Source organism: Manacus candei, unplaced genomic scaffold (genome assembly GCF_025592945.1).
Source record: "Manacus candei isolate 608988 ecotype Guabito, Panama unplaced genomic scaffold, ASM2559294v1 h1tg000014l, whole genome shotgun sequence".
Classification (NCBI taxonomy): domain Eukaryota; kingdom Metazoa; phylum Chordata; class Aves; order Passeriformes; family Pipridae; genus Manacus; species Manacus candei.
The window spans coordinates 18,356,468-18,380,162 of NW_026138062.1; the positions used below are offsets into that span (position 1 = coordinate 18,356,468).

A 23,695-nucleotide genomic window follows, 5' to 3' on the forward strand; every position below is an offset into this window, starting at 1 on the left:
GGTCCTTCATCATAGTGGAACTTGATGACAACCAGCTACATAAATACGTTTTGCACAGCCAAAGACTGCTAAGTGGCATGTAACAATTACATTTTCCTTCTTCACCCAGACATGGTGGGAAGCACCACTGCTCTTTACACCTAGCAGTATAACACAGGCCAGGCAAGATATGCAGAAGATGTATTTTATTTTACATACGTATTTTCCACAGGAGCTGACACTTCAGATTTCACTACTATATAGAACACCTGAATTTGCAACATTGATAGATGCTGCAGGCTGACTCTACATGATTTGGGTCCAATTTCCTCTTGCATTTTTCCTCATACTTTAATTAGTCTTTCTTTTATAATAACACCTTCTGGAAATACAGATTAATGCTGTCAAGCCCACTGTAAATTGTTTTTACAATTGTATTTAATACAGCTCATTGCCAGCCATTGTAAAAGCATCTCAGTTCTCTATGGAAATAAGAAACAATACAGACTACAGTATATCTTTGCATAGCAATAAAAGAACATAATTACATCCTTACACTCATTAAATTACATTGTTTGAAGAAACAGACTTAGAAAATACCCAGTCCACCAGTGCCTGGGTCAGAATCAGTTAGAACAAATCTAAATTAAAGTAGGCAACTATATTATGATATTCAAGATTTGTGACAGACTTTTCAAAGCCCAAATCAAACCCACTCCTCTTTCTGCTTTGGTTAGTTTTCATCATCTTTAACAGTTCATTGAAGACAGACAGATTTTGAAATTATACAGAAGTAACAGGAAGCCATTTCTCTGTATGCTGTTGTTACAAGTCATCTTGTGGTGGTTTGACCCTGGCTGGACACTGGGTACCCACCAAAGCCACTCTGTCACTCCCCTCCTCAGCTGGGCAGAGGAGAGAAAATATAATGAAAGTTTTATGAGTTAAGGATAGGGAGAGATCAGTCATCAATTACTGTCATGAGCAAAACAGTCTTGATTTTGGGAAACTAGTTGAATTTATTACCAATCTAAATCAAAGTAGGATAATGAGAAATAAATCTTAAAAACACCTTTCCCCAAGTCCTCCCTCCCTCCTGGGCTTAACTTTATTCCCCATTCTCTACCTCCTCTCCTCCAGTGGCACAGAGAGACGGGGAATGGCGGTTATGGTCAGTTCAACACGTTATTTCTGCCACTGCTTCCGCCTCAGGGAGAGGAGTCCTTCCTCTGCTACAGTGTGGGGTCCCTCCCACAGGAGACAGTCCTCCATGAACTTCTCCAACATGAGTCCTTTCCACAGGCTGCAGTTCTTCATGAACTGCTCCGACGTGGGTCCCTTTTCATGGGGTGCAATCCTTCGGGAACCCACTACTGCAGTGTGGCCAGCAAACCTGCTCCAGTGTGGGTTCCTCTCTCCAGAGGTCTGCAGGTTCTGGCAGGAGGCTGCTATAGTGTGGACTTCCCATAGGGTCACAGCCCAGGGAGCTGATGCAGATGACACTGACACAATGTTGACCAAACATTGACCAAATCAAAAACCAGAGATCTGAATTTATACTAGCATAGGAACAGAATATCAAACAGAAAATTTATTAAAAAGAGATATGCTCAGTAACCCACATATCTTAAATCTGCCAAAACAAACTTTCTTGTGCTTAATTTTTAGAACCAGAAAGTGGGTGAAATTCCATGGGTTAGAAACATGGGTATGTGCAACATGGAAATAAAATTTTAATATCCCAGCTCTCAGGTTTACCACTGGAGAGTATGAACAACCTAAAAACACCCCAGAAGGACTCAGCTGTTTCCTAGCTGCTAAAAGAAAGGCAGAGGAGCAGGGGAAGGTGAATTACCAGCTTTCCAACTGCAAAGCAGGTGAGTGAGCCCTTTACCTCATTGAGAAGCAAAACACGAACTAATGTGTGCTACAGGGTTTTGCTATCTCAAATGTTCTAAACTCTTCCACAAGGGACCAATTTTATGTTTCATTTACCAACTTAGCTGGATCAGTACAAATGTCTATCCAGGCAGCTACCCCACTGCCTAGCTAAAAAAAGAACCAAATAAAAGCAAAACCCTCAATTACACAATTATTTCTAAGATAATCTGGTTGTATGGCTCCAGAGCTGACTAGGTATGGAATATTTAAAATCATAGAATCATTAAGATTGGAAAATATCTCTAAGATCATCGTGTCCAATCATTAACCCAGCACTGCCATGTTCACCACTAAATCATATCCCTAAGTGCCACATCCACATGTCTTTTGAATACTTCCAGGGATGGTGACCCCACCACTTCCCTGAGCAGCCTGTTCCAATGCCTGACCGCAATTCAGTGAAGAAATTTTTCCTAATATCTAATATAAAACTTCCCCTGGTGCAATTTGAGGCCATTTCCTCTCATCCTTTGTGAATGTTACAAATCACAAAAGTCTTTCTTTCTTTCTTCAAAATGTCCACTTCTGGTTTGGGTCTTTCTGAAGAGCTATTATCATAAAGGCAAAGATTATGAAGAGGAGGTAATAAGCAGCCCCCATCAAAACTCCTCCTCCCTGGTTGAAAATCATCCCTGAAACACATAGCTCAAAGCAATCAGAAGATAATTAAAATGATTATGTACAGAGACTGTTGCTTATTGTGCCAGCCAACACTAATTAATTATTTCTTTGTGATTTCAACTGTCTGTATCCATATGCCACCTATGGTCTTTATATTTTGGTATTAAGTACTTCGGGTAAAGGTCTCTTCTGTGGATATAAAGCCCCTAGCACAATTCTCCCTCACACAAAATTAGGGATCCCTAATGGTAATTGAAAACCATAATTGAAAAGGTAATTAAAAATATGAGCAAAAAGAAGGTTAATACATTTCCTAGATTAATGAAGAGCACACCAATATGCAAAACATCTTAAGAAGACAAAGCACACTTCCCCCTAAAGAACAAAGGGAAAAATGACTATATACACCAGAATTCAGAAAAAAATAATCAGCATTTTTCTTCACTGAAATCATACTGCTGAACCTTTGAAAGCTGTAATACTTCAAAATGCAGCATCCAGTGGACAGGTTTGCTTGGCCTTTTTGCTCTACTCAATAAGAAAAGGCAAAGTGGCACAGTCACCTTGACAACAGCCAGAGTCCACATAGCAGATAGCTGCTGCATTTTCTTGCAGAAATACCCACATTCTAGAAACTTTGATACTCTTTCCCAAATTACGAGCTGTACAAAACCACAAATGCTAAATGAATGCTGACAGTAAAAAAGGATTTTTTGATTATTTGAAGCTGGTACACAAAGGCAAAAAAGAAAAGTGAGATGTTGCATAGACCCAAGGTCCAACTAACCCACCAGGCAGGGCTTTGAACTGCTGAAGTAATACTTGATAACTGCTGCCATATGCTTAGGGAAAAAAAGTACTAAAAATAAACACATATGCAGAATGATTCCTCCACTGCTGTATAGCAGTCAATGAGATTCTACTTCTGATTTAGAGGGGTGTAGGGTTACTGTACACCTTTGCATTGGTGCAAAGTCCTGCAGTTTGCTCAGCTGCGGTGACATAGGCAGCTGTAGTTAATTCACCTGCTAAATCTCTTAACCTTTTCTTGGCATGTCTGTGGAAAACTGTTGTCCAGTGGAGTTCATCTAGAAAGACCCCCACAAAACCAAATTAGCTTATAATCCTTCTGGTTTAGATAAACTCCACTTCATTGGAACAGGAGCTTCAGATGAAGGAGCTATAGATAATTGAGATTCTTTGCTTCCTAATTTTCAACAGTCTGTGTTATGATTAGGGCCTAACATCACTGATTAGACTGCTTTCTGTAGTGAGAATTATATCATTTGTTTAATCTTTTCCCCAAAGAAATTAAAAGGTGCAAATCACCTTTCATTCCCAACCTCTCTTCCTCAATAATCTCTTCTTCAAATACATTATGTACCTACTGACTACCAGCCTCTGACATTAAAGTATTTCTATTTTACTGAAATTCTTTTATATAACTGTTTCTGTTACTCTTGCACTGTCTGAACAAACTAACCCCACAAACCCCTCCAAATGCAGAGTTAAATAATACTACTTGTGAGGCTGTATCAGTATAATTTGCATTGGAAGCAGAACAGAGAAAGAAGGAGACTGTCCTGTCTCCTGAACTTGTGTGTCTTTGCTGGAATGATAATATCTTCTTGTACTGACAAATTACTCATGTTGAAATACATCTGCAATCCCCATGTACACTGGACAGCGTGGCCAGCAAGACACTAAGGTGCCCACAGTTAACATGACAAACAGTAGCTGCCACACAACAAAAAACTTCCCCTTAGAACAGCTCATTTAATAAAAACAAAGACTTACAAATCTAATTTGTTACCTTTATTTGTAAATGTGCAGCAGTCATGCAAAGTTGGTAAGGGATCCAAACCAAATTTTTAGATGAGAAACACTTTACTTAAAAGCTGTCTTCTGAACTTACCTGCCTCTACTAGGCAAATAATTGAGTCACCACCCAAAAAGACGAGGAAGTTGGCAGCATATTCCCCAATCCATTACCTGGAATTGTGAGCTGAGGAAGTGATGGGGCATACATCTGGTGTAACCAGTCAAATCCAATATGCTTTTACTATCATGAGAAGTTGATTGCCTGGATTTTTGCCTCCCAGTCATTTCAAAAATTATGTCTGACAGTGTGAATCCAGAAATCTATTTAAATAACAGAATTTAGGAAAAAGCTGCACTAAATTCTCTTTTTCTCTCTCTCACACACACACACACTGAGCAGATGGAGGAAAGACAGCAAGTTCCCTGCTAGTCACATCAGCTCATGAGCCAGACATTACAAAAACTGTCTGATCCAGCTCCTGTTGCAATCAATAAAAGTCCTTCACTGAAGACCATGGGAGATAGAAAATAACCCTCTCCACGCTTCAGTCAGAATGTGTGAATGAGAAAAAACTGACAGCTTTCTTCCCCTCCGATTTTCATGGTTCCTAAAGATCCAGATTACAAAACACAATTTGTCATCTATGAATTTTTGATGTGCTTGCTTGGCATAAATAAAGCTCATGTCTATGTGTGAACCAGGGAGACAGGCACCACTTTGCACTTTGACAAGAGAGAGATACTAGTAGCCATGCATGAATAAGTATTATTGCGTTTCAAAGTGCTGAGGATGCAATATGATCCTGCAACTAAGGAAGTGGTTGGAGTGAGTAGAAAGAGGACTGAAAAAGTGCTCCTTGTTCTTCCAAAAAAAAAAAAAAATCGTCATTTTGCATTGGTGAAAAATAAATAAAAAAATAATCCAGACATCAGAATTCATCTTTTATCAGTTGGGTAACTTGAAATTCAATTGGCTATTGTAAATACCTAGAAAGACTGGGACACTTATTAGAGCATCTACCATCTTTGAAATCAAAGAAAAACTTGCTCTGAAGTGCTTCACTGGCATCAGCTTACAATAATTCAATTATTCCTGCATTCCCCAGCTCTAATGACATTCATCACTGCAAACTCCTTTGGATGAAGGGCCCGTTCATACTGGCTACACAGTGTCTACAGGTTTTATTCTCATTTTGCCTTGCATACTTGTGAGCTTCAATATGACTTTACCCACGGCTTATATTTTGGTCATAAATATTTAATCAATTTAATTTTCTATGCTGTTTCTAGACATATATCCAAGAAGAGAAGGAATGGGGGTTTTACTGCGTCAAGGTGAACTCCATCGATAACATCAGGTTGATGTTAATAAATATGAAGCAAGCAGAAACACAGAAAATACAAGAATCTGTTTAAAAAAAAATAATCAAAGTTATACTCACTGCTGGTAGAGGACATACGGCTGTACTCAGACCTGCAAGACAATGATTTTAGTTAGAATTTATTACACTGAAAAGAGATCATGAAAAAATTACCAAACGTAACAGACACTGTATATTAAAACAATTTAATGCCCATTTAGCATTATTTTTGTGCTGAGAGAATAACTGGAACAGGTTATGAACACTGATTCAGAAAAACTGGCATCTCACATGAATTTTGACATGTAAGCAAAGTGAGCAGAGCAACTAGAGTTTTATCTAGGGTATTCATGCTACCTAACTTTAGGTGTTAAAATTAAAGCTCAGAAGGTTCTCTACAAGGAAAAAATAGTCTGCTTCAGACACAGGTCGGGACTAGAAGTCTTACTAGACTTTGACTCAGTTCCTCACCTTTCTCACTTTATGATCTCTAAATGCTGCTTTGTAGATTTTTTTTCATTTTTTTTAAGAGAACTCAATTTGAAGGGCAGAATTTTTATAGTTCTTTGGTCACAAATGGCAGGGAAGAGAAAAAAAAAAGAGTGCTAAAATACAAACATTTAGGTGACAAAGCTTTTTGCTTTAGGAAACCATTTTCCTCCTCAAGACATCTCTCAATAAAACTATACAACCATTGGTTCTAGTTCAGTGCATACTGGATTACCTATGATAAAGTTAGAGCAGTTAAGTATTTTGAGCAATAGTGCAATTAATTTTTCAGCTGCACTAACCCCAATCTCCTGAAAACCCCATTCTGGGTTGATTAAGACATAGCCCATTTATGTCCTGAAGATTCAGAAACACTAAAGGTAAATAAAATGCATCATCACTGAATCTTAAAAAAAAAAAATTAATAAAAAAACTCCACTTCTGAGACCCTACCTATGACTTCTGAGTGTTTCGGCTTGGAGTTCACAGTCACACAGCCTCCACCCTCCCAGTTGCTGTGTCCTCAAAACGGACCCCACTCTCCAGAGCACTCTGCCACAATTAACATTTCACACTTATGCCCTGCGGTGCCCTGAAAATAACAGTTAAAGTGCTCGGGGAGCTGTAACACAGTTCTTGGATTCAAACCTAAATGCTTGTTTTTATATAATAGTTGCAGCAAGTTTGCAACATTTCTTTAAGCTAAAGAAACCATATGAGCCTTGACTTCTAAGATATTTGTGTGGAAGTGGATACTATCTAAGCATATTCTCAGGGTACCTTCATGCTCTAGGCTCTCAGGCATCCAAGAGAATAAAGGACAATCAATCCCACATAGCTATAGTATCTGTTTTTGATTTTAATATGGACACATCTCTGCAGAAGAAACAAAGCAATTATAGTCATCCCCATATTTCACAGCTCTGTGCTTAGCACTCAGTATTCTGCAGATCAGATGCCAAGACTGCTGGTTTGAGTGAGAAAGACCATGAGACCAAATCTTTTTGCCAAGCCTGCTGCATCAGTGAAAGATGACACAATCTGAATTTTCCACAATACTCAAGAAAAAAGATCCACTAATACCATCAAGTACCATGAGGTAATCCTAACTTTCAGAAAAGATATGGGCAATGCTGGGGAGAGAGTTGCTGATGGGGGCTTGCAGCTCTCCCTCACTCACTCTCCTTTGCTAATCCTGTACCCCCAGCCACTTTGATAATGCCAGGGAGCAAGCAAACATTGCCACACTGGCAGAGACCACAGGATTAGGCCATTAGTAGCCACTATCAGTCACCCATGAATACCTGTTACACAGCACCTTCTCCGTGAATAAAGTGCTATCCCTCAACCGATAGCCTCCAGGACTCTGGTGTAGCTGAGAAAGGCAGAGGCAGTAATAACATTGTTGTCCCAAATGTAGGCTCGCTGCCTGGTGCACAGCACCAATTTACACACGAAGACAAAGTATTTCCATTTCTTCTCATTTGCACAAAGTAGCAGCTGGTGGTAACCCGCAACGGGCTGGCTCCCCAGTCATCAAAACTTTACACCGTTTATACATTGTAGTAAACAAAGAAGTCACAGAGTTCTCTTATTGATTAGTATTCTACCTTCTATTGGTTAATGATTCTCTCACATCTCATGCTAATTAGTCCACATGCTCAGTTTTTCTCTTGAGTAGGTGGGTTTCTTGACTCAGTGGGCTGTGAGTCGCTGGTCACAATCTCATTTCTTCACAGTTGCTGAGCTGGCTTTGTTAGTTTCTTCCTTATCTTGGGAGTTCTGCCAAATGTCCTTGTGGTCCACAAATTTTGCATTCTTTGTGCCCACTATCAGCAGTAAATCCCTTTCCTCAAGCTTTGCTAACCTTCCCCTAGGTTGGAGATCACTGAAGCATGTCAAGTCCCAGTCCTTAACAAGCCAATTCTACCAACAAATAATTATCTTTTTAACACATCAACATGAGCAGAGAAGGAGACCTGCTTCTTCCACTGCTGGGCAACGTACACACATCACTGGTCCGGCGCTGGGCAGGGACCAAGGGGAAGTGATCCCAGGAGCTGGCTAAGGTGCTATGCAGGCCATAAAACTGCATAGTATTTTCAGTAGCAAGTCACGTCTGTCATTTGGCACCATGTATATTTGGAAGGGTGTGAAAACTGTGTAACATGTCACTCCTCATAAGCCTAGAGGCAAGCAATATGCATCCAGCTGCCTTCAAGCATCCCAAGCAAGGATTCATTTACTCTGCACTTCTGTTTCAAAACAGCCTGGGGCTGTCCTTCAATGTATCTGTGTTCAGCAGTTGGCAGCTAATTCAAAATCAGCCTGCACTGCTTGTATTTCAGATAGAAGTGAGACAACATTTTGCCTTTTGCTTACTGCAAGTAGTAGCAGCATTCTATTACTTCACACTGTTATTTTATTATCCCAAAGTGCTGCAGGCACATTATAGGACATGGAGAACTAATGAGTCCTGAACTGAGGGAGAAGCAGTCCTTATATGAAGGACTTGAAAAATGAGACAAGAGGAAAAATAAAAAGATGGGGAGTGAGAAAGGAGGAGACAATAGTGTGCTTGGAGACTAATTGCACAGACACATTTTAATAGGCTTTAGAATTGGGGTTTTTTTTGTAATTCTAATATTGTTCAACCTAATATTTAATTCATGTTTGTTGCATAACTGACATACACATAATTAAAAAAAAAGGATAATTAAGCTCAAAGGCATACGTCAACCTCAGACACCAAAATGAGGACTGCACCCTCACTAAGCTACCTCTATTGTCAATAAAAGGAGAGGTCTGAAGTGTGTCTCCCTAGCTGTGTCTAGTGAAGAAAGCTACAAAACCAGCATTCCTAATGTAGGACCCTTTGTCACATGTCTAAAACCTGGGGCATATAGGCTCTCTGGACATCAAACTACTTTGTTCCTTCCTGTTCTTTGCATTCCTGCCTAAACATCCCAAGTATCAGCTTCTATCAGTTCCCTTGGAAGAGGAATTTCCCATTAGGATAACTTAAGAGTAAAATACTCCTGGTCTTTAATGGTGACAGATGGGGGCCATACTGGGGCTCAGAGGTTCCAGGTTAATTATATGGTCTTGCAGCAAGCTATTTCCTCTGAGAGACGTTAGATTACAAATAAAAGGAAAGAGACATTCGGGACAGAAACTGAACAAATAGAGGACTATTCCTTTTATAGGCACATAATGAGAAAAATAAAAATTATCAAAAAGGGTATTGAAACAGTGTGAGGTAGTGAAAAGGAAGGCTCATTGATCAGTCAAAAAACACACCAGTCGGCAAAGAATTTGTCCTCAATGAACAGTCCACCAGCAAAGAGGAGCTGTGAAGATGTCAAAAGACACTAAAATAGGAATGTAGAAGCTTGAGATAAAGGTGGGACCTCGATTCCCATTAGTGCCATTGAAGGATGACAACTATGTGCTATCAGAGAGGGTAATAGCATCAGGAGCACAAAAGGTCCTGAGCAATCCCCTGAGATGTACGTGCACTGCTCATTGCTGATTTGTGATACAGAGAAAATACCCAAGAGAGGGAAACATCCCAGGGAATACCAGTAAGTAGCTGCTAGTGCAGCTTGCAGTTTTTGAGTACAGTATATGAAAACACTGTTTCTTTGGGTAAGAAACATGGCTATATTACAGCTCTGAATCACACAAGCAATGTAGCTACATCAGCACTGCTCTGTGCTTGTGTTTCTTTGGCACACTGATCAGCTGTGGCACAGCATCACGTTAAGAGATACAGCACTGACAGCTATGGTAATAAACAAATATTCCCAAGAGAACTGTCTGGGACCAAGGCCAACTGCCATGAAACAGTCTGCACCTGTACCATTAAAACCTCTTGCCTTCCAAAACATACTGGTGAGTGGCCTGCTGGGAACAATCCCTGAACCATGGCAAAACAAGTCCCTGGCCCATGGTAAAACATACCCAGGAATGACATGGGAGAGAGCTAGATGGGCCCATCCAAAACTGATGCCATCAACCATTTTAAGTATTCAACAATATGGGCAATTCTGTCCTGGTGCTCAGGGACACCCCTACATGCTGTTTAATGCACTGGCATGGCTGGAACTACGGTTTCTGAGCCGTGCAGCATTTCCACAAGGCAGTTTGCTGTGTAAAACAAACAGACCTCAAGTAATTCTAACATAATACTACACCCTAATATGCCCATGGTCTCCATTAGCAGGGCTCCTAATCCCACCCCTCCAAAATGAAATAGTGGAAAGTTTACAATCTCTTCTGCTGTCTGCATTCTTCACTTGCCTAGGACTGATGGAACGGCATCTGCTGGATTCACGTTTCCCATGTCTTCTCTGCACAGAGTTGTTGCAGATTTCACTGTTACATATTAAGAGCTATGTTTAACAGCTTCTTTGCCTTCCCTCCTCACAAAGTGCTCCAGAGGGCACATGGGAATATTTAATAGCAGTTAAAGCCCCGTGCACAAGTTAGAAGATTTGACATTGTAGCTCTGTCTTGGGTTTCTTCTCACCAAATTCCTGTAGATCGGATTACGATCTGCTTCACTAATACCAGTCCAATGTAAATCTCTTACCTTCATTGTACTTCTACTCGTGTAATCAAGATGACTGAAATGGAATAACTCAAAGCCACTTGTCTCAAAATCCTTGCTCTAGAATTCTAGTAGAATGATAAAGTCAGATGACGGATTCCCATCATGCAGCTCTAACCATTACACTCAGGAGCTTATTACCAGCAGTAATGTTTGTGACTCCACATGAGAGACATCATCATCATTATCATATAAGAATGAAAGGTTGTTTGTAATCTTCCAAAAAGCATCTGATGAGGCAGGACCACTCTGTGCTTTAGTGAACACACCTGCCTGCACACTCTGTTCACCACTCATTCACAGAGTACTCCCAGAGGGACAGATCAGGTGTCATGTATCTACATATGCAAAGCCAGGCTCAGTCATCTTCACGAGGTCCTCATTCTCTTAATTAGCAACAGAAGAAGCCTAATTTATACCAAACATTGAACATACACACCACTGCTTGCTGGGACCTAGCCATCAGGGGTGTCAGCACAGAGCCCATGGCCACCAGAATGTGATTTAAAGTCTGTTTCAACCTTGCTTTCAGAGCCTAGCCCCAGTGCCAGGCACTGGGGTATGCCTGCCCTGAGGTTCAACCAAACAGCTTCACTCCAGTGAGTAAATCTGGTTAGAAATGATGCTTCAAACCCAATTTGTGACAAGCAGCTCAACTTTACGTTATTCTAATGTCAAATCAGAGACAAGTTGAGTACCGTGACATATCTGGACTGATGTGTCTACATAAAGTGAAAGTCTCAGCAGAAAACAAAAAAAGCCCCAAGGTAAAAATAGGCCTTGAAAAAAAAAGGGGCCTTGGTTTGTGTTCCTGAGTGTTTCTCATAGATGGATGAAATATGTGACAAGAAACTGACATGTCATTTTGAAGGACCACCATACAGATGACAAAGTCATAATGTTGAATCCCTTTAAGCTAGAAACACGAGACATGAAAACAACCTCTCACCCCAACCATTCCACTATTCATTTGATAATTTAATCAACCCATTCTGACTGAGGACATACAATACAGTATTCTTAGTATTTTACCTTTAAGTAAGGAATACCTTTTTTTATATAGGCTTCCTTGTCTTCTATTAACAATTGTATTTTCTGCTTTAGAATCTCACACATTTTAGAGTTGCAACAAATAAAGGATTTCTTAAATCTGCTTAAGAGATAAGTTAACAGAGGCTCAAATATTTTGCAATTTGGCCAGGATCACGCATACAGCTAGTGAGAGCCATAAGGAAAACCAACAAACAAATATAGCACAGTCAAAAAATTAACATAATCTCTGCAAAATTAATTTGAGGAATAGAAACACAGAAGAAAATCTAAAGGAGGGAACAAGCACCATGAGTATTAGCTGTAGCCAAAGAGTAATGAAAATATAAGTGGAAAATTGCAAATTCAAATAAATTAAAAGTTACAACTTCTGAAAACTTTAAATGACTTTAAAGTGAAGAAAAAAATTATGTATTTAGGCAAAATTTGAGACAATAAGTAAGCTAATGATTAAAGTGTGAACCTTTTAAGGCCTGGGCTCTTACAGCTGTTTAAGTGAACAAGTAAATTTCTGCGGGGAATTGTCACATATGCTGAAATCTTCATTAATGTCAGCTATCTTACTGAAGTGTTATGCTCAGTTAATGCATGTATGTTTGATAAACAGGAGAGAGCATTCCTATAGAAGCAATCCTTGAACACAACTAACATGAGCCAATAAAAGTTCAGGAATAAAAAATCAAGAACTTTAGAACTGAGAAAATACCCATTTTCTATATTCATTATGTATCACTTGGGATATCAGTCCTGAATACAGTGAATTCAGCAGATGCTTTGTGCTCGATATTAGTGGTAGCAAGAATCTGCTTCAAAATTAGGCACGCCTAACAACTTCAAAAATTGCCTTAGTTTGTTGTCTTGGGTGTTTTAGCCCCCAGACCCCTTTGCTCTTTTCTAAAGAGTGAAATGACTGCATTTACATGGCTTGTAAAATGAAGAAAATTTTAAAATTCAGATTTCTACAATTAATTTTAAGTAACTCAGTATTTTTTTCCTTGTTTGTTTGGTTTTCTTTCCCAGTTAACTACAATTCTGTAAACTTACATATTTCTCCTCCCTTCGATGTCTTTCTTCTTCCACTTATTTTTCCTCTCTGTTCACTTTCTAATAAAAGCCCAAAGAAAGACTATTCTAATATTCCTAAAATGTCGTGTTTTATAATACAAATCCACTACTAAAATTATTACTAGAGAAAGCTCTATCCCCCATACTTCTGGGCTAAAAGTTTTCAGTAGCAGATGAAATTAGGTTTTTATACTAAACCCCCCCAAAAATACATTTCCCAAGAAGATACAATTTGTACAGGCAGAGTCTCTCAGGCCAAGGATGGACAAACAATTTCAAATCTCATTAATAAATAGCCAATATAAACTAATTGGCTTATATGTTCTACACCCTTTATTTAGGTACTTGACAACACCAGCTCAATCCATTCTTATTGGATTCAGGAACTGAAAATACGCTATTTTTGTTCATCAGACTCTTTGCCAACCCTATTTACCAAGGCAAATGCAGTAGGAGGAACATATTTTCCAACGGATGAGGAAAATGAAGTCTTCAAATTGTAATTGATCTTGCCTTTAGCACAGAGTTTTGCCTGCTTTTGTGGCTGGCAGCCACAACAAAACCTCAAGCAACATACGCCCTGTGGAGTACTTGATGTGTTCAATTTGGTAGCTGCTGTAAGCAGCTTCAGCAGTACAGGCTCTATATTAGAGCTCACACATCATTACATACAATCATTGAGATGACAAGGGCTTGCAGTGCCTGGATTTACTAGAGTCACTATCCACTATTGTTCCCTGAGTGACAGAAAGGGACCACTCGACATAAAACTGTTGCTGAATTACTCTGACAGTTGTTTCTCCTTATACTTTCAGAGCATGATACTGAACTTCAAAACAGTTACTTTTTTTTTTTTAACCATTGAGTAACTGGAGAAAAAGGAAAACAGCTCAATTTAGCAATAGCTGCGAGGGGACTGAGACAAAGCAAATAGCAGATCTTCTGGTAAGAGGGAAAAGCAAGTGCTGTGAACAGTTGGTTTGGTGAGAAAGCTGAAATATAAACATTGTGAAAGAGACATACGCAACGTGTTTATCAGAGTTAAATAGCTGCTAAACAGAACCAAAAATAATAATTGAAATGCAGAGACCCATTGCTTTTCAAAATAAACATCAGTGCAAAGCACTGCAATTATTAATTGCCATATGTCCCTGTTCAAATTCCTCAGACAGACTCTAACAGCAACCTCCAGTTTCCACTGTCAAGCATGGGAGAGAGATGCTTCATAAAATCATCAGCTTTAGCACCTCATCAACGCCAGGCACAAGCAGCTGTCATGCTGGTCACTGAGGTCTAAAGGCTAATGTTACCAGCTGGGTCAAATCCTTCCAAGTGCCTGTCCCAAGGAAACCGAGGTTTTTCTATTAAAGGTAAACACAGCAAATTGACTTGACCCACAAGGGTTTTTTGAGCTTTGAACTGGCCAAGAGTTCACTGATTATTACTTTGTCTTCCTTTTAACCAGGTTCCCCAAAGGGGACTAATCAATATTTTGAAAATAGGCCTGGATTTTTTTTGCTTTAAGTTCATGTCACATGAATTTCACCATTTGGTGTGCCCACAATACAAAGTTCTGGAAAAAGTCCTTAGACTACAGAAGAGATTAAAAAAAATTTTTGAATTAATAACTGGATATATGAAAAAAATTACCACATTCAATTTTCACTTTTTTGTTTTTTATTTGTAATATTGCTACTTTGGTTTTAGTACTGTGCTCCTGACACCACTGTATGAAGAATTAGCTTTACAGTTTTGCAACAGTTGGACTAGAGGCCAAGGGAGATACATGAGACAAGAAGTTGGAGAATAACAACTGGGAGAGCAAGAAGGGACGAGAACGAAGACTCAGGAAAGAACAACCTTAACAGGAGCATGCAACCTTCTTTTGCTCATCTGGAGACAGAGAAGGAGCAAAGGCTTGTTGCCATTCCTGACATGATGCCATGGCAGCAGCATGTAGGATGGGCTGGAAAGCACCTTCCTCTCTCTCCAGCAGAGATGGGCTGAAGGCGCAAGCTGAATAGCAGACGCCATGGATCACACTTGCAGCTCCATGAACTTAGGAGAAGCAACCCAACTAACAAACATAGCACACCTCTGGCAGTAGGGTCGCGAAGTCAGAAAAAAAGTCTTTCTCCTTGATTCTGATATGACACTATAAGCAAAGTTTACTCAAAATTATGAGTATCATGACAAGTATCATGATGAGTATCGTGACAGAAGCAACTCAATTTCAGGAAGCCTACAAATCTAACTTGCTTTTCAGGTGGCTCTCTAATGGTCCTTCTAAGGAGTCAGCTCTCTTTGCCTGATGCTGTCTCGGTGTCACTGCCTGAAGGACAGTACAGGTACCTGGGCATGCTTCCAGACTATCCCCAGCTGCGCTATCCCTAGGATACAGGGATGGTGGGGTATCAAGCCCTAACCAGTGTGTCTACAGCCCGCTGGGCCCCACAACTGAGGCAGCACAACGTGCTTTGGAGCTCAAACGTAAAGCCTACGGCCACGATCTTTTTGCGTCTTCCTCCCCATGTGTAGCGAGAGGGCGGTGGGGACCTCCACCGAAGGGGTACGTGAACTCCCCGGGGCTGCCCCAGCAGCGTGATGCCCCGCGGCAGGCGCGCTCCCCGCAGGGTCACAGCTGACCCGCAGCCCCGGGAGGGGAGGAGAGGAGACCCGGCGCTGAGCGGGATGGTGCCAGGGCACAGGCCCCCGCTGTAGGGGGGCAGCCGTGCCGGGCACTCGAATTCGCCGCCCCAGCCCCGCCGCTGCCGGGACGCGCTCAGCGGCGGCCGCCCGCAACAAGTGCAGCCCCGCGGCCTGCGCGGGAGCCCCGCCGCGACCCCGGCCCGGGGCAGGTGCGACTCCCGCCACTCACCCGCCCGTCTCCGCTCCCGAGTCCACGCAGTCGTCCTCGCCGCCGGGCTGTGTCTCCATGGCGGCGGCGGCGGCGCGGTGGAGAGGGCTCCAGCCCGCCCTCCCGCTGGGAGCGGCGGCTGCCGCGACCGCCTCTGCCGCCGCCGCTCGCCGAGTGTGAGAGGCAGCGCCCGCCGCCGCCACCGGCCGGCCCGCCCGGGGCCCGGGGCCGCTCCTCCGGCCCGGCCTCCCCTTCCCCGCCCCGCTGCCACCGCCCTCCCGCCGCCCGCTCCGAGGGGAAGGCACCGCCCGCCTCGCTCGCTCCCCTCGAAGCACTCCCGGCCCGCAGAGACCTTTCATCCACGCGTGGACACCGGGTTTAGAGGCTCGTATTTCAGAAACTACTTCAACACCTCCACTCTATCACTCTCGCGTTTCCAGCTGGAAGATGGGCTAAAGGTGCGGTGCCCCATATTCAGCGCGAGTTAAGAGAGTCTGTTGGGCGTATGGACGTCCTCACTATCCGTCCGGTTTCGGAACATTTCGCTGTTACAGCCTTTTAATTTGAAATCTTCCACTGTGCTGAGCTTTCTCCAGTCTCCCTCCTTCAGTGCTGCCTGGCACTTGCTCATTACATTGAATACAATAATTTTGAAATTACACACAAAACCGGGGAGGGGATGGTTTTCCAGTCACAGAGTTTCTGTAATGGTGCAAAAGGAGCATTTTGAATGCTGCCTGTGAAGAAATGCTGATGTACGACAGCTGACTGGTATTGTTAATAACATGAGAATGCAGGGAAAAGTTGTGGGTGAGCTCCCATATTCTGTTCATGTCGTACATACCTGCTTGTTTTGTATTTGGAGATGAACACCTTTCTTTCTCCATCACTTGCATAAATACAAATATCCACCCATGTAAGTGTGAACCAAGATCTTGCTCAGCTAAAAAAAAAAAATAAATCAGTCTTCCCTTAATCCACTCATTCAGACTGTAGCAGATTTTACAAGAGGAGGTGGCAGAACTGATTTGTTACCTTGTCTCTCCAAGCTGGGATACCAGCTCTCTGTCTCTTCTGAATCAGCTTCTAGCACAAAACTGGCATGGGGTGCTCTGTGTTCCCTACAGTCTAGATATTGTGGGATAATTAAATCTACCCCACAACTGGAAACCTCTTCCATTAATGTGTTGTGGAAAATGCTTTGATGAATTGGAATTTTCTCTTCAAAAATCTCTAACAACTATCAAATTTCTAGCAGCTGCAGGAGGTGGCCACTTGAAGAAAGTGATCAGAAGTAAAAAAAATGAATAAAAAGTTTTTGAATAAAAAGTTTCTTCTACTTTTTATTATTTGTGTCTTACAAGAAGGAAGAAAACTAATGAAAATCTCAATATTTAAGACATAAAATTGACCAGAATATAAAAATATACCACACAAAACAATCTTTCATTGGCATAAGAAGTGCTAAACTGGTTTAGTTTGCTACCAGTACTTTTATATGTATCTCTACATTGCATGGCATTGATATCTCTCCCCTCATTTCAAGCTTGCCATTGACCTGTCAAGTTGTATGTAGTAGCACAAACAGTGACATCTAGCATTGTTTAACAGCCTGGGTGTAGTTCATGCTACTGTTGTCTGTAATAGTGTATGGTCCCAGTTCTCTAAAATAATCTAGATATGAGAAGGACCATTGTGAAATCAAAGAAAAAGAAAACACCTTGGGAAGAGCTGTCAAGGTGTTGTGGCCATATTATAGGAACACCAAATGAGTACTAAATTCCAAAATGCTTTTTATGAAACTAGTGAATTCCCACTGCTTTATTAGGAGAGGCACTGAACTCATGTACTGTCTTGTAGCCTCTCAGCATCACAGAAGGTCAGACCATTGTGTGTCTCCAGAGATCTTCAGAGGAAACTTTCAGCCTCTACTGAAGTTCATGAAGATTTAGAAAAAAAATCATAACATAGGAAAGTTGGTATTTGATCTGTTTTGACTGTCTGGTTAGGTTTGCATGCATGTCATTTTGAAAGCAGATAAATGATTTCTCATTTTATGTGGAGGATTTCACATTAACGTTCCCATAAATATAAAGCTTTAGGTATGGAATAAGACCCCTTAATTACAATTCCTCTTCCATCCCTCCCTCAGCAAGTTGTTAAATGCTAGTTTGGAGAGAAGACTGTAATAGAGCTCATACAGTATAGTCCTGTACAGGCACCTACACAGTAATTCAGAACATATGGAAACAAACTCTTCTATCCTTCATGAATGGTAAACTGCCATCAAGAACGATTTACTCACAAAATTAAACTCATACAATTTCTTTTAGGACTGCGACCAAAATGCCGTGCCTCTCTGGTACCCAGCTTGCTAGTATTTGAATAATCATATTCAGGTAGGAGGCATTAATGTGTTTTCAGACCTAGTGTGTCATTAAGAGGTTTCTCCAAGGCTAGAGAGAGGCAAAACTGAGACAACAATTCAGTATATTTTGATTCCCAGCTTGGGCCTCTATTTTGAGTAGACATTTTATTCTCCATCACTGCAATGGCCATGGACGACTGAGGCCCCCAAAGAAGGTATGTGATAGTCTCTGTTACCAGAATTGGACAGACCTGGCTGTCTCTCTGATCCTTAGTCTACACACATGCATTTATTTAGCTAGTGCAACTATGCTTAAGAACAGGTCACTTCCATTTGCTTTTAAGAGTGATTTCAAAGTGAAATAAACTGACTCTAGCCACCATTGAGCTGATTTAAGATGTAACCACACTTCCTTAAATATTTAGAAATAGGTTTAGTTAAATCGATACATTTCTGTATATAAAATTTTAGGTGGTCAGCTAATAGATCTTTTCCATCTCTGACTTTTATTATTCTAGTTAGTTATGTTTAAACACTGGCATATGAAGGGATCTGGAATAGATTTTTTGCTGCATTTAAGATTAATTTATTCCATCTGTCCCAGATAGGGAAAAAAGAAACATTCAAAGGAAATATATAATTAAGATAGTAAGTAAAGTTACCACAAAGTGTAGGTTCTCTTATTTATATATTTGCCCCATTAAACTCTGTTTTATTCTGGTCTTTCACATAATTATGGTGAAAAGGAGACTTCTCTGCATTAAATTCCAAGCATTTCAGAGATTTTAATGAATGAGGTGTTAAGTCCTGACCTTTATTTAGGTTTTCTCTGTTACCTGTACTTCACATTAGGTCCTCTGTAGGGTTTCTTGAAAGAAAAAAAAGTTAAGTTTTAATTACTCTCTTATACTTATGAAGCTGTGATGTCAGTTTAAAGACAAAGATAATAATGAAAACATTTCTAGGTTAAATTTCTGCAAATTTCAAGCCTTTTATTTAGCAACATTGGTCACAAAAACTCAGACACAAAAGTATCAGGAGACATCTTCAAAGATGCCAAAAAAATAAAGCACTCTGTTGCCAAAACCAAATGCTGAGGACATTAAATTAATGTTAGTTCTGCAGGCAGCTTTCTTATTCCTAGTTGCCTAGAGTCAGATCTAAAATAGGACTTAAGGTACTTAAAAGAGGATGTAAAGACAATTTTTATGACTATGTTCAAATCTGTTACGTGGTAAGTCCTACACAGTGCCTGATAAAGAGATATCTACCTTTCAGAGGAAACTTCCAATGTATCTGGTGCTGTATACATAAATTGCACAAGGTTAACCATTTTAGCTTGTATCAGCAAAGTCAAGCATCATCCAACTGCAACCTCCAGCTACTGTAATCTGTGTCCTTGCAGAAGCAAATACAGGCAACAGAACCTCCTCCTCATCCATCACATAATGGTCTCAGTAACCGAGAGCACAGTGCAGGAGAGTGATAGCTGCAGCCTCGAGCTGAAGAAAGGCAGATTGGAAAGCTGAAATATGAACCACATCAGATCATACGTGGGCTAAAACAGAAGAGGAAGCAAAAGCATCCATTTCCCTGATGAATCCACACTTGGATTCAAATTTCAATACCTTTTCTGCTCCCTGAGTTCTATCTGCTGGGGTATCATCTTTCCTGCACCAACCTGAAGATGGAATGTGAGTGAAAGAGTGTAGTAAGGTAGGGAGAGAGGAGAAAAATATTTCTCTTTTTGTGTAACTGAAATTCTGGTGATAAGGGTACTCTGTTGGGGAAAAAAGCACTGAATTTGGTTCTTTTCATGCAGCATTTGGGATCTCTCCCTTTTTCTGTGCAATTCCAAAAAGATGGGATAAATGCCACTGCAGTTCCTTCTGGCATCATGCTATAAATTAGAGATTCCTCTTAGTTTTGAGAGACAGACCAAGAATATGGCTTATCAGAGGATTCAGTACCATAGACAAAGTCTATGGATGGGATTTTTCATTCCCAACTAAAACTTTTCGAAATGTGCTGTCTCCACCCTCTGTTACCTGACTCTGGAGGCAGAATCTCATCCCTGATAAAGGGTTCTAGATTCCATTCGTGGCACTTTTTAGCCTATTCTGGATGCTGCAGTGATGAACTTCCCAATTTACGTAATCCGGCATTTATAGAAAAGGTTTCTTCCTTTAATGGTCCCAGTGGAAATTAGCACTCTGCAGGTCAAGGCTTTGTTAACATTCACTACTGGACTTAAGACACTGGGTTGTGGTTTAAAAAATTTGAGACAATTGCAGTTTTGGAAGGAGGAAGAGAATTACGGCTTGACATGTGGTTCAGTCTTCATGCTAGGTCAGCCCTAGCAGCCCTGATTTTCAGACTGGTAAATGTTGCCAAAATATTTGTGGCAGTTTCTCACACAGACTGTTGGGTTGTTGGGATTTTGAAGGGTTATGATGAGGTCAGTTTCATTTGTGGTAGGTCTCAAGCCAGACACCCAACCTCCTAAAATTCTACAATTGTGAGGTAAAATACAACTATGCAATAAAAAGCTGTTTCGTCAAAACACTGAGACGAGTTTTCAGTGAAGCTTAAGGGAGCTTTGTTCCCATGTCCCACTCTTTTAAGTTTCGTTTGAAAACCATAGCATGCACACTCCTACCAAAATTCATGGTACAGTACAGCAAGTATGCATTTTATAAGCATATTGCTCTTTTTTACTTGAATTCTAGTATATTAATATTTTTATGGAAAACTTCGAACACCCAGTAACAACTGCTATAAAACCTTGACTGTTTGGAATCCTTTTCTGTATCATCCTGAAGCCCAGAATTCAATGGGAGTACAAGGGGAAGCAGAGCTGTACCCTATCTCTGTGCAAGCTCCTGGTTGGAGGCTTGACCAAGCCGGATGATGGAAAGTCCTTTCCAGGGTAAGTAAGTCAAGATTACTCCGTATCGTGGACTATTAGGAATTAATCTTGCTCTCACATTGCAATGACCCCATTCAGGCAGATCTTTCCAGTTGATGTAATCAGTGGTTTGCTGCATGTAGGTGCCAGGATCAACACCCAGGCCTGGACTTTATGGCAGTAGCTCTGTGCCAAGCAATACTGAATCAGTCCCCAAGCTCTGTGAGTGCACTGATCAGTACTGACACCCTAGATAAAGCATAAGAGGTGAGCCTTTGCTATAAACCTTGACCCAGCCCTTACTGGTGTGAGGGAATGTAGAAGAGCTTAGCACCAGTTTGGACAACCCTGAAGGTGGGAAGCCTGATGTACAAGGCCTACGTGCCACAGTTGTCTGAAGGGATGTGGAGGTCATGTGGTTGAATTCCCCCTTTTCTGGTCACCAGCTGGTGATGCTGCACTTCTTCTTTGGTGCCCTATAAGAGAGAGCACCAGCACAATCCAAAGAAGGCTGTCTATACCTCCTCTGGGACTGGAGAGGGGCTTTCAAAGTATCAATGGCTGGCCTACAAATTTGCACACATTTCCAGGTACTCTTAGCCTGCTTGACCAGAGACTACTCTGATCTGAGCAGGCTGATGGACAGAGTATGTAGTTGTCTTCTGTGGACTTGTTGAGGTAAGGAGGCAGTGCTTGAGCCAGAATACGAGTTTGGTGATGGTCAGGTGTTTGCATGGTTTGTCTGTTGATGGAAATGTTAAGAGTGTATTGGCACACTTTCATTAAAGCACAGTGGAAATGTTTCAGTTGACACATTTAAAGGAGTGCTAGCCGGTGTCATGGCATGCTACATATATGGAAAGTATACCAGGAAAGCAAACAGTGTATTTTCTGTCACTTTTATGAGAACAATAAGACAGTTCTGGCTTCTGGTTAGCATTCTGAACCCTTCATATATACTCAGTGAATGTTTATGATTTTCATACCTATATTGGTAGCCATCACAACTCCTATTAAATGCAGTTTTTCATTTAATAGTATGCTTTACAAGGCAGATAAAACATTTATCTTCAAGGACCAATCCTGTACCCATTGGTATTCAAAGAGGAAGGATTAAACCCCTATGGCAGCAGCAGTAAATATTACAGCAGCTTGTACACGTAGACTCTTCTGAAGGTGAAAATGATCTTCAGGTTTTTTTCCTTTTCAGCTGGTCATGAGAGTAAAAAATTTTACTCTGGCAAGCAGCTACAGTGAAAACACTGATCTCCAAAGGAGATTTTATTTCTTAATAGTTCTACCACACTTTAAAAAATCCAGTTTTGAATTACCTGTGATACAAATTTTTAATCATAAGATTGGCAGTCTGATGGTCCTATTAGGTTTAAATATTTTTACTAAAACTCTTCATTCAGTAGCTGTGAGTTTTAACAACTTATTTATCAAATGAGCAGCAGGAATACCTCTTTTATGCATAATCTAAACAATGGTAAACATAGTGAAGTAGATCACAGAAAAAAAATTTAAACAGTTTTTACTAGAAAATATTTCATTCACTTTCCACTTCTGAGATCTGTAAGCAAGCGTGGATTTACTGGTGTAGAGGGAGATGTTAAAGTCCCATTTGCTCTGGCTGGTGTAGGAGATCCTGTGTCCAGTGGCTTTGTGGAGTCCTCCTTTCCCCTTCCTTGTGAGACTGAGGCTGAGACTACTATATTCCTTCTCTCATGTCGGGAGCAGCCTTGTATGTATGTGATCTCTCATACCTGTGCTGAGAATATTAGGAGGCAATGACTGCCGATGACTTGTGAGTCATGAGTGTTTTGTTTCAGAGGCATCATTGCTGATGATCAGCATGGCGAGAGGCAGGTGCAAGAGAGAAATCATGCTTGGTATAAATGTGTGCTTGTGGATGTCCAGTCCCTGGAAATGTTCAGGGCCAGGTTGGATGAGGCTTTGAGCAAACTGGTCTAGTGGAAGTTGTCCCTGCCCATGGCAGAGGGGTTGGAACTAGGTGATCTTTAAGGTTCTTTCCAATCCAAAGCATTCAATGATTCTATAATTCTACCAAAAACTAGCAAGGCATGAAGGCAGAGACTTGTACAAGAACCACAGAAAGAAAATCATTGGGACTTAAATAGAAATACTCTGCCCCCAAAATATGGGCTAGGCAGTTTTTTTGTGTTCTATCAGAGCAGGCAAATCATTGAAAGAGTGTAAACCTTCCCAGTTTCCTGGTTCATCCATTTGTACCATGGTGGTCTTTTCTGAGAGTTTATGGATCAAATTAAAGGTCTCAACTAAACGTGAAAGCTGCATCATCCAGTGACCCACAGAGAATGTCTCATTCTTCTGCTAGTAGTGGAGCTCCTCAGCAACTAATATTCAGCTAAAGGGCTGCAAATTCTACCCTTCTCTCCTATCCCTGACCATGCATGTCTACCTGCTCATCTCCACACTACCTGGAGAGTTTGAAGAGCTGATCTGACTGAAAACCAGCCCAGCCAGAAAAAGAAGTGGTTTATCCTTTCCTGGACAGACTCAGTTTCTGCTTGCACAAATTCCAGCAGCAAGACAACAGAGAGGGACAGAACAACATGGCTGGCAGTGGATGGCTCCTTCA

At 41.0% G+C, this 23,695-nt stretch overlaps 1 protein-coding gene across 4 annotated transcripts in view; it reads right to left on the reverse strand.

Annotated features, from left to right (window-relative positions):
* The window catches only part of FAM124A (family with sequence similarity 124 member A), a 43,499-nt gene extending 27,576 nt beyond the window's left edge, over nucleotides 1-15,923 (reverse strand). For all 4 annotated transcript variants that reach the window (XR_007903319.1, XM_051780209.1, XM_051780210.1 and 1 more), the window contains exons 1-2: nucleotides 15,818-15,923; nucleotides 5,805-5,836 (exon numbers count right to left, since the gene is read on the reverse strand). Coding sequence is in view for 3 of the 4 variants with exons in the window: in XM_051780209.1 (XP_051636169.1) it covers nucleotides 5,805-5,836; nucleotides 15,818-15,876 (91 nt within the window). In the remaining variant the exon portion in view is untranslated. The remainder of the gene's footprint in view (nucleotides 1-5,804; nucleotides 5,837-15,817) is intronic.
* Between the last annotated feature and the right edge of the window lie 7,772 nt (nucleotides 15,924-23,695).